Source organism: Corvus hawaiiensis, chromosome 25, assembly GCF_020740725.1.
Source record: "Corvus hawaiiensis isolate bCorHaw1 chromosome 25, bCorHaw1.pri.cur, whole genome shotgun sequence".
Lineage (NCBI taxonomy): Eukaryota > Metazoa > Chordata > Aves > Passeriformes > Corvidae > Corvus > Corvus hawaiiensis.
The window spans coordinates 576867-588049 of record NC_063237.1 but is presented as its reverse complement, the minus strand read 5'-3'; the positions used below and the strand labels follow the sequence as shown (position 1 = coordinate 588049).

At 48.3% G+C, this 11183-nt stretch overlaps 1 protein-coding gene across 1 annotated transcript; it reads left to right on the top strand.

Annotated features, from left to right (window-relative positions):
* Positions 1–204: 204 nt before the first annotated feature.
* On the top strand, positions 205–11099 carry LOC125338395 (transmembrane protein 45B-like). Its single transcript, XM_048329085.1, has 6 exons — positions 205–245; positions 6262–6463; positions 6951–7163; positions 8176–8360; positions 9287–9432; positions 10107–11099. The coding sequence occupies exons 2-6, from the start codon at positions 6280–6282 to the stop codon at positions 10222–10224; spliced, it is 846 nt and encodes a 281-aa protein (XP_048185042.1). The 5' UTR covers positions 205–245; positions 6262–6279; the 3' UTR covers positions 10225–11099.
* The last annotated feature ends 84 nt before the right edge of the window (positions 11100–11183 follow it).

Below are 11183 nucleotides of genomic sequence, written 5' to 3'. Positions count from 1 at the left end.
GATTTAGGGGGGGAAAAGCCTTGAGACAGCCAGAATTCAGCAAATCATGGATGACTGTTGTGGGAGAAAAGTGCAAATTAAAGCACCTGGTGTGCCCAGGAGTGGGGATTTCTGTGTCTGGGGTCACCTTTCCCTCCCAGCTGCGGTTCGGGAGGCAGGGAGGAGGCTGGGGAGGCAGGTGCCACAGGCAGGGGAGGAGCACAGATCACCTGGGAGCAGGTGCAGCACCGGGATCACCAGCACAGGTAAGGCTCTGCTGCCAGGGCTGGCAAGGGAAGGGGGTTCTGCTGGGAAGGGGAGGGAGGAGGCCACCCTACACCATGGGATGGGAAGGAACCCCCTGCCTGCCCTTTAGGGACCCCTCAATTTGGCATCCAAACTCCATAGGGAGGGAAGCTCCCCTTAGGAAAGCAAATCTGGGAGAGATTTAAGTGTCCTCAGCCCACCGGGGTGTCCCCCTGCTCTGGGGTCCCCCTGGAGGGGCTCAGGGGGGGTTGGCTGCTGTCCCTGCCGGGCTGGGAGGCGATGGGACAGCCCAGCAAACCCACAGCAACTTTTTCCAAGGAGGAAGTTGAAAAATAAACAAGATATGTGGGGCCCAAAAGCAGGCAGAGGTGAGAGCAGGGCAGCCTGGCAGCAGCAGGGCCCCAAAACCCCCTGGCCACTCTGCAAGAGCCCCTGCTGGCTCCCTGCTCCACTCCCAGCCAAATTAAATGCAAACCCTCTACCTCACAGCTAAACCGAAATTACTGCTGCGTGCACTGAACCAAAAGCTCCCTCCCCACCTTCCTCTACCCACAGAAATGCCTGGAAAAGTCACTTCTAGTGCCTAAAGCTGCAGAGACTGGAATCATAGAATCCCAGAATGGTTTGGGTTGGAAGGGACCTTAAAGCTCATCTCGTGCCACATCCCTTGCTGCCACCTTTGCTGCAGGGCAAGGTTTTTTTCCTTCTTTCTTCCATTCTTCCTACCAGCTTGTCATTAAAAACTACTGACCCCTCACCTTGGCAGTGCAGGGTGCGATGGCCAAGGCTCCAGGTGCTCCAGGAGGGGGATGTTGGGGACCACAGCTCTGTGGTACCCAGGAACAAGCTGTGATACTCAGCAGGCTGAGGGTTATGTGTTTTTTTGGGTATATATTGCAATGAAATTGGTTTTAATTCTTTGTCTTGGATAGTTTTCCTTGAGGGGTGTTGAAGACACACAGTACTTAACCTGTATCACATTCTGGGGCTATTGGGACGATTTGAGGACAAACATTCTTCTCCTTTTTGGAAAATGCCCAGGGAAGTTGTGGAATCCAGCAAAGTTGTGGCTTTCCCACCCCTGGAAGAGTTCAAGGCCAGGTTGGATGGGGCTTGGAGCAACCTGGTCTAGTGCCCGTTCTGAGCCCCTGTAATTAGGCTTTGGCTAATTTATTTTATTTCTCAGCTCTCTTTGCTGGGATGTAGTTTCTCGCTGCTTCCCTGATGGCAGGGCTCAGAGCAAGGACAGGGACGGAGGATTCAAACCAGGGGCTAATAAAACAGGAGGCAAAAGGAGGCAGCACAAGGAAGAGGATGCAGAGAGCTGTATAATTCCATCACTAGCTTTTACATCTCTCTCTCCCTCAGTGTCTCTTTCCAGGTGGATCCATTGTGTCTATTAAATAGACCTCTAGTCCAGTATCCTGAATTTAAAGCTTTCATCCCTGTTTGAACTTCCAAGTTGAACTTTCCCGTTCCAGGAGGATGGATTATCTCGGTTTGTGTTCTGTCTGTAGCTGCTGTACAAGCTTCTGCAGTACCTGATGGTCCTTCAGATACTTCCTGGCAACTGAGCCTAGTTTCCAATGATGATGATAATTTTTTAACCTAAGTCCAAACCCCTTGAGGATCCTTTAGAGGCAGAAAAGTTGCTTTCCTGCTTTTGCAGACACAGCTGAGCTCACCAGTATGAGGAAGATGATTGCTCAGTGTCACTGTTAACACTCCCTGGTGCAGCCAGAGACAGAGGGAAAAGAGAACCTGACAATAATGGGATGAAAGGGTTCAGAGTGGGGTTTTAGCCTGACATTAATGCATTAGGGATCCAGCTCCTGCGGGAGCTAATGGAAGTGCTGCTGTGATCAGAAGTGCCTCTGCAGGCAAATAAGACAATGCTGGTAATGAGTGAGGCAGTGCAGGCTACAGGAGAGCTCATCACTGTCAGTGATGCCTCTCCTGATACCTTTTGGGTGTCTCCCACCATCTCTCTGTGCTCAGAGGCAGAGATATCTCACCCCTGTGTCTAGACCACTGCCATCCCCATCAGGTGCCGGCTCTGGGCTGTGTGATTGTGTTGTATTCAGGGATATGCACAGAGGACATGCAGGATGGGGAAGGGGCTGACTGAGGATGGTTTTTTGAGCACAGCACCTCAGCTGCTGCTGGTCTGTAGGTCTGGGTTTGATGTGCTCCTGCAGTTGCAGATTCAACATGAGAGCCCCTCTGGAAGGCTGGAAATAGCTTCATTTCCAGATACACATCTCAGTGGCATTCCTCAGCTCAGCCTGAGCTTAGCCTGGGTGGTTTTTTTGCAAGCCAAGACATTTCTCCTCTTCCCTGAGTCAGCCATTCCCTGGGGACCATCCCTGTCACCCACAGATGCTCTGAGAGTCAAGCACAGGTCCCACGGTGAGCAAACCAGCTCTGGTGTGTCTGAACTGCCTGATTCACAGAGGCTGAAGGGCAAAGTTAATTGTAGGGGTGATGGCTGTGACCTCTTCCCACTGGTGAACTTTAGACTATAATTTCCAAGCTGGGGAAAACTGAAGTGATGCCCTGACTGATACATTCTCAGTGGACTTGAAAAAAAAAAACGAAACAAAAAAATCTCAGGAAAGCAAATGAGACATTTGGAATAGTAAAATGTCCCAGGTTTTAGCTGAAAATAGAATTTGTGGCTGCCAGGGTAGTGTGAGAGGAGGAGGTGAAAGCCTAATTGGGCTCCTTACCATCCTCCAGATGCCTCCCCAGGTGGTTGGGTGCATTAGCTATAAACCAAGAAAAACCAGCTCCTCTGGGAGGTGATAAGAGCAGATGAAACAGTAAATCATTAAGCAGACACAGCGTAGAGCACCATAATAAACAGGGAGCAAAGAGCACTAATGACAAGCCAGCAGAGACACGGAGGTGTTGCCAAACGTGCAGGCTGGGTGGTGGGGGAAGGGACACAGTCAGGCTCAGCAGGGATGTCCTGGGATGGTGGCTGTGGCCACCAACACCAGCACCCACTGGACGTTCAGCTTGTTCTTTTCCCTGCTGGCTGTGAGCATGTCTCACTTCCTTTGGAGCTACAGGGATAAACAAGAGCTGTATGCCCCAGGGCACAAACATAACTGTGGTTGGTTTTTCCCCCTGTGCTTACCCATTGCATGCTTTCAGAGGAGGAAGAGAAGCAGGAGAAATAGTTTTGCTGGTCACGTGTAGATGCTAAGAGAAGGTGGCAGAGAAATTTTCCTATTTTTACAGCCGCCTGTGAAAGTTTCCTTTCTCACTCTAACCAGCTGGGAAAGCGGTCTGTGTTTTGTAAACTATCTCACAGGTGCACAAGCTGTTTGTGACTTTGTTTCCACACTGGGAAAAATATTTTGAAAATGGGTGATATGCTGTTCAGCCAATCCCTCTGGGAGGTGGAGGGTCAAGCACCCAATGGTGTTATGCCACCCTTGTGAATAAAGCTATAAAAACTGAATTATATCATTAAATAGAGCCATTCTCTGGACTTCGAACCCGACCCTGAATCCGTGTCGTTCTTTGCGCCGTCTTGGTACAACAGCGACAGTCACGTGCCATATGCTCCTTGCTGTCAGGCAGGAATGGAGACCAGGAACCCCAAAAGAGTCCCCATCACCCCCTGAGCTCAGCCCAGATCGCATAAGCACTGTAAAGTGGCTGTGCATACCCCATTTAGCTGATCTTTCTATTGTGATTGATCAATATAATCTTCAGGTCATCCCAGTGTGACTGCATCGATCTCAGGTGGGAAACCAGCAGGCCCCACTTGATACCAGCCATCAGTTACATATTTGACTGTATATTGCTGTGGTTGTGTTATAATTATAGCATCAATATGGCATGATATGGCTGCAATCCTTCTTGTTGTGGTATTCTTGGATGGGTTTGGTTCTGCTTCCAGTTATTACCCTGATGTTATCCCATTCTTCCTTGTACCTAATCCAAATTTCCCCTCTTTCCATTTAAAGCCATTATCCCCATTTCATGTCTATGATGAGATTCTCTACTCACCCAGAAAATATAGATTTTTCAGCCCTCTCCATGGCTTGGGAATGCTGCTCCCTGAATCACAGGGAAACAGGTGGATGCTCCCATTCCCCAATTGCCCCTTTCAAAGGACTACAGAGATGATTGTATTAACCCACTGGACTGTGCCAGCCCTGCTGGTAAACAGCATCTTGCTTTGATTTTCTGTTTAATTACCCAATGCACCCACTGTCAATAAATCTTTCCTTTTAAGTCATGAAATAAGGCAGAACCTTGCAGTGCTAATAGTGACCTGCAAAGCTGCCAGCCCCTACCATACCCTTGCCATGCACAGCTTTTCCACTCTTGGATTAAACCCCCCCTAAACTCATCTTCATGAGCCCACTGGGACAGCTCAGAGATGCTTGGTGAAGGCAGGAATGGAGACCAGCCTGGTGGCACTGCAGGGACATCGGCCCCATGCGCTGCCACGTGTGGCTGCAGGTACCGGGGTGATGTTTGCACATGGAGCCAATGTTTGCTTAGCTCGAGCTGCTGGATTAGCTGTTTGGTTAAACCAGCTCAGATCAGGCAGGTTGGTTGCAGGGATTTAGGAGATTAGTTCTAACCCAGTGGATTTTCCTGCTCGGGGACAGATTCCTCTGGGAGATGGTATCTGCACAAGCCGTGGACTTCAAGGGATGAAACAAGGTGTCCCTGGACAAACCAACCTGAAATCAGATATTAATAAAGCCAAAGAAGCAACTCCCTCTCTCCAAGGCTGACAGCAACAACTCATGTTTAACCCCACATGCAAATCATCCCTTGTGCAACAACAGAATAAGAACATTTTTGGTTTATATTTTCAGCAAGTGGGGACTGAAGCCCAAAATGCTGCCGGGGAAGGTGGTTTCAGGATAACCAGGGCACCTGGGATGGGGAGGTCAGATCCAGCTCCAAACCATGCAACTCCTGCTACGTGGAGGGAGAGCATCCACTCCACAAGGGAGATGGTTTCTGCCCAGCATTAAGTGTGGATTGGCACAGGGAAGTTACTAAACAGAGAAGGAAGTCCTGGGCACCAGCAGCACAGCCTTTGTTATCAATTAAAACATTCCTAATTGCCCGGCCTGCCACCACTTCACATCAAGGCAGCCCTCAAACATATGGTTGAGCTCACATGAAAGAGCTGATCAGTTCTCAACCTAATTAAGCAAACAGCACACAGGAGCTGGCTGGGTCTAATTGCTGTAATTCTCCCAGGAAATGGGTCCCCCAGCATCCTGCAAACCGTGCGTGTGTGCACTCCAGCACAGAGGCTCCAGCAGCTTGCTGCAAATCCTGGTTTAGGGATGCTCAGGAGAGGGAAGAAGGCGTGTGAGCAGATCAGGATGCAGAGAACAAGTTGGTTTGTTTGCCCAAACCCACAATGTTTTGTTTCTGGCAGCTTTTGGGGTATTTTTGAAGGTATATTTTTAACAAAATGCTTTGCTTTGTGGAATAGATGCAGGGTATTTTTTACCTCTTCCATGGCCTGAAATAATTCCAGAGATTTTAAAAAATTTTGGACTTTGCACACCACTTCCGTGGCTGTTCAAGGAGCTAAAGAAACACACTGGTGTTTACCCCTAGACATTCCTGTTTTCCCTGTGTATTATCTCTCCTACCTGGTCCCCAAAAGCCCACCCTGCCCTGGTCTGCTGCAGGTCCTTATGCTCATACTTGCAGAAAAGCAAGAAAAGCAGAACCTACTGCTGGGAGGGATCCTTGGAATTAAAGGTTCAGGCTGGGATGTGTCAGAAATTGCAGCAGATTTGGGGCCTTTTTGAAACAACTGTAGCTTTTTTTGACATTTCCTAATCTTGGGGCAAGGACCTCAGAGAGGTCCCAGGTGTTCCCAATGCTCCTTCCTATTCCCATGTGCTTGGTCAAGCCTTCTCCAGTTCTCCCTGAAAGGGAAATCCTATTTTTTTTCCAGTGTTATGCTAAATAACTTGTGTAAATTGAATAATGACATTGCTTTTCTTTGCCTTGTAGTCAGAGAAGGTTGACAGGATGGCGAATTTTAAGGGTCACGCACTTCCAGGCAGCTTCTTCCTGCTCTTTGGGCTCTGGTGGTCTGTGAAATACCCACTGCAGTATCTCAGCCAGAAAGTAAATAAGAAATCCTACCGGACTTCTTGTTTCCAGCGTGTGGATGCCATTGAAGGAGGAATCAAAATCTTCTTTTCTCTAGTAGGTAAGGGTTATATTTCACTTGCTATGCCAGTATTCACCTAGCCCGCAGTGATGACTGTACAGGAGCCCTGACTCCAGAGAAACTGGTCTAGATGTGGAAGGTCAGAGAATCTTTAAGGCTGGAAAAGACCTCTGAGATCATTAAGTCCAACCATTAACCACTGCCAGGTCCCCCACTAAACCATGAACCTGACACCACATCTACATGTTTTTGAACACTTCCAAGTACAGCACTCGTCTGGGCAGCCTGGATGCATCCTTGATGTCCATCTTGCCTTGATCCCTGGTATAGTTTGATGTGGAAAAGCAAGTCCCATGCCCCTTCCCAAAGCTGAGCTGCCATTAAACACAGGCCTGATTTTTCCATCCAGTCTTTTCTCCCAAATGCAAACTCACCAGCTCCTGCTTCAGAACCCCCAGCAGCAAGGAGTGGTCTCAACCACTGCAAATAAACTCCCAGAAACTCCATGCTCTTGGGTGTCCTGCAGGGATGCTGGCGGAGCAGTTTGTCCCAGATGGGCCCCACTTGTACCTGTACAGCGGGGAGAGGCACAACTGGGTGAAGCTGATGAACTGGCAGCACACCACCATGTACCTCTTCTACGGCCTCTCCGGGGTGGTGGATGTCCTCACCTACATGTCCCAGGCGGTGCCGCGGGGTCTGGATCGCCTCATGTTGGCCGTGGCCGTGTTCGTTGAAGGTTGGTAGAAGGTGGGGCTTAATTTGGGGAGGGATATTGGGGACCAAGTCAGAGAAGGACTAAAATTTGCCTGAGATATTGCTCCAGATGCCTCTGGAGATAAGACACATTGTAGGGGATGTATTATGGCAGGCTGGGATGGAATGAGATGGGAAATACAGCCACGGATAGATTCAGGTTTGGGATCTCTGGGGCAAAGCAGCAGAATGAGGTTCCTTGTTATGACAAACAGCCGGTGGACTCTGCATTCCTCTGCCATCCACAGGCTGTTCTCCTGCCCCACGTTCCCCCCGAGAGCCATTAATTGCACTGCAGGCAGCATCAGCCTCATCTGCTTGTGTGGCACGTGGCAATTTGAAGTGATTTATTCTGGCTTCAGCACATCATGAATATCATTCTGTCCTCAGGCTGCCTTGCAAGTTGCCAGCCGGGATTCCAGACCCCTCTTGGATCATAGACTCATAGAAAGACATGGCTTGGAAGGAAGCTTAAAGATCATCTAGTTCCAACCCCCTGCCATGGGAAAAGAAGGTCATGTTTATATGGAAACCTCCTTAATGAAGGCACAGCTCCTGTTACTTTCCCTTTCCCGATCACAGCAGTTTTTGAGGCAGCAGCAGCAGGGGCAGCTCCACATGCACAGTTTGGCATGTAAGGAAATCTATCATTTACAGCTCCCAAAAAATGGTGAAGTTCAGCAATAAGAAAGAAGGACATGGCAGAAGCCTGGCTAGAAGGGAGGGGTTGTCTGAAGAGGTGATGGCACAGACATGGGAAGAAAACTACCCTGTCCTTGGTCCCTGTATTGCTCAGATCCTCCTGCCCCAAGGTTGGGCATCTCATCCTTCCAGGATGTTGGGATGCCAGGAGGCCTAGGGGATGTTTCTATGTGGAGTCCCTTCTTTTTGTGGTGGCCTGTCTCAGTTTGCCATCCAGACAGGTGATTTGCTCGGCTCAGTGGCCATGGCTGTTGTTGTGAATGCTGCTCTGAGCAGGGCTTGTGCTTTGGCAGGTTGTCTCTTCTATTACCACGTCCTTCACCGCCCCATGTTGGACCAGCACATCCACTCCCTGCTGCTCATCACCATCTTTGCCGGGGCTGGCAGCACCCTGCTGGAGGTTTTCCTGCGTGACAACATTGTCCTGGAGATGTTCCGAGCCAGCATCACCATCGTCCAGGGAACGTGGTTCTGGCAGGTCAGTTCTGCCTTCCCAGAGCAACAAAGCAAAGGGAAAAGAGGAGAAGGAGTCGTACATCACGTATCAATCACACATCTCCCAAGGATTATTTTTCCAGGCTCACTTCATAAATAGCTCATAACCCAGAATGAAAATTTACTTATCACAGGTCATCTCTGATGGCTGCTCCTGCTGCAAGAGCTGTTTGTCTTGGCTTATTGCTCCTCCAGGGGGAAGAGTGAAAGCAAGTGAGCAACATTTTGCAGTATCTAACGACCAAGTACTAATTGCTTAATGTGTCTAATGCACCCTGCAGCCCTCCCTCTGGTTTAGTGGAAAGACACAAACCTCACCAGCAATAAAACAGCTGAGTTAAAATACAGCCAGCTGCTTGCTTTGGTAGGAGTTGGAGAAGCAAAGAAATCAGTTGGAGATAATTGCTCTTAAAACTAAGCTGTCAAAGAAAATCCCAAACTAACAAAAAAAGAAACAAAAACCAACCAACCAACCAAAAACAAACAAAAAACCAAACAAAAAAACCCACCCCAAACCCAAACCTCTTTCCCTTCTCTTTTTCAAGGCTGCACTAGCTCAAACCAGCCTTTATTCAGAGGTTAAAAACTGGGCTGAGCTTGTAAAATACTAAATCTGGAGTTCTTAAAGAATGCTTGGAGTTTGGAATGCTGAGGGACAATTGTATCTGGATATTGAACAGAAAAAGAGGTATCTTGGGCACAGATTGGCTTTGTGTGACCTCTCATTGCAAGGATGGACTTCACTCTCTCAGCAAAAACCTCTGTCCTGGTCAGGGCTCAAGTTCCTTGGTTACAACATGAATAAAGGTAATTCACGTGAGGGTGGTGACTCTCTGGCACAGGTGGTTTAAACCATTCTGGGATTCTATAATTTTTTTCCCAACATAATAAACTTCTTGTTCCACCCAGATCGGTGTTGTGCTGTTCCAGCCATGGGGAGGTCCAATGTGGGATGAGAACGACCACAGCAATATCATGTTCCTCACAATGTGCTTCTTCTGGCACTGGGCAGCTGCTGTGGCCATCCTGGCTGTAAACTACACCCTCACTTACTGGTACGGCTGGGACGGGGGCTGGGACAGGAACTGGGGCAGGGCTGGGGTGGGCAGGCAGGGCGGGGTGTCTGCAGTGAGACACAGATGTAGCCCAGCCGTTCCTGCAGTGCAAAGTCACAGCCGAATAAGCAGTCCCAGACTACTGCAGGTTTCAGGGCCCAGTATTTGTTGAGTGCACAGAATGCAAAACAGTGTCAGTGAGAGACACGGGCATTAAATGGGGAGAAGTCAAACAAGTGAGTCCCTAGAGGTGCTCCTGGAAGTCACACTGCTTGTTTTCCTCTGCACTGAGTGCTGAAGTCAAACCTCAATTTGATAGAGACATCAAAGCGTTACCAGGACCCCCTGACACTTTGTCCCCTGCCTCACAAGGACTTCAAAGCAGTTGAGGGTCACTGAATTATTAGAGGTACAAAACCTAAAACATCACCAGCCCCCAGTTTGGCTTTTCCAAGGGGGTGGGAGGATTATCCCACTTTTAGGGATGCTCTAAGGGATGCTGTGTGAGCTACAGAATGGAGAGTTCAGTCCATGCCATCAAATAGATTTTATGCAGAACAAAAACCACTCAATTCCCCATCAACAGCATTTTAGGACCTCTAGAATGAGGGCTCTGGTGAGTGGCATTAGGTTGGGGATTTTTCTAATAATGATTTATTGCTCCTGTGTTACAGCTGTCTCCATAGGTTCAGAAGAGGCAGTGGAGAGCCCTACATCAGCCTGGGGGTCCGGCAGCAGAACTGTGACAGCAGCTCCCAAGCTGCCTTCTTGAATGGCTCTGATGAAGAGTGAAGAGGGTGCAAACTCCTGCTCCAAACACATGAACAGTCCTTTTTCCAGAAGAAAGAAATCTAATGAAATATTTATGTTTTGGAAGAGTGAGAAGTGCCCCACGGTGCTGCTGGGAGGAAGGCTGAGCACGCAGGGGTGGCTGCCCTCCATCCATACCTGAGTATCTCTGGCTCGGACACAGGCACAGCTTGAAGTGATTTTTAGCAGCAAAAGAAAGCATGGAAATTCAACATGACAGGATTGCTTCATCCTATGGGCTCCCCTGTGTGTTCCCATAGGGATGGAGGGCATCCTTTGGCCAGCTGACTTTTCCAAGAGCCTCGAGGCTTTGACCTGCTGTGACTGAAGTCAGGGAAATCTCCAGGCTGAGGTCATGCATCTCTGCAGCAAGGCATCACCCCAAGGAGAAGGAGTAAGAGAGTGTTGAATGTGAGATTATGGCAATTTTTGCAGTACCAGGGCTTGGTTGCACACAATACAATATTATTACTGAAGTTTTGAACTAAAGAGGGGTTTTGTTAATCATTTTCATGTTCACTTAAAGACTAAGAGAGTGAATAAATGTGAAATAGAAATCTTTGCTGAGCTGATATCCTTAAATTTAAGACTGATAAATTATAGAGTGTGTAATAATAGCTTAGAAAAATCCATCCCTCAGGCCTGCAAAGCCTGCAGGACTGTAAGATACATAGCTAAGCAGCAGGGATTCATGAAATGTCCCAGTTTTCCATTGAAAATAAACCCCCTCAGCTTGGAAAGCAAGATGAAACAAGCACATGGTTTGTTTTTAGGCTGCCTTTGCTAGCTAATTTCTTGCAAAAAGTGACTGAAAATGTCACCTCCTAGACAGGAGGAAAATATGCTAGTTGTGAGTAAGGGGATTAAAAAAAAAAATTGTATTATATATATATATATAAATAAATAAAATAACCACCAGCACGAAGTAAATTGCAATTGTA

Excerpts from the sequence above, each read along its gene's own strand:
- LOC125338395 (XM_048329085.1), top strand. The coding sequence starts at position 6,280 with ATGGCGAATTTTAAGGGTCACGCACTTCCAGGCAGCTTCTTCCTGCTC. Across the intron at positions 6,464-6,950 it reads AATCTTCTTTTCTCTAGTAG|GGATGCTGGCGGAGCAGTTT; the intron begins GTAAGGGTTATA and ends GGTGTCCTGCAG. Across the intron at positions 9,433-10,106 it reads AACTACACCCTCACTTACTG|CTGTCTCCATAGGTTCAGAA; the intron begins GTACGGCTGGGA and ends CCTGTGTTACAG.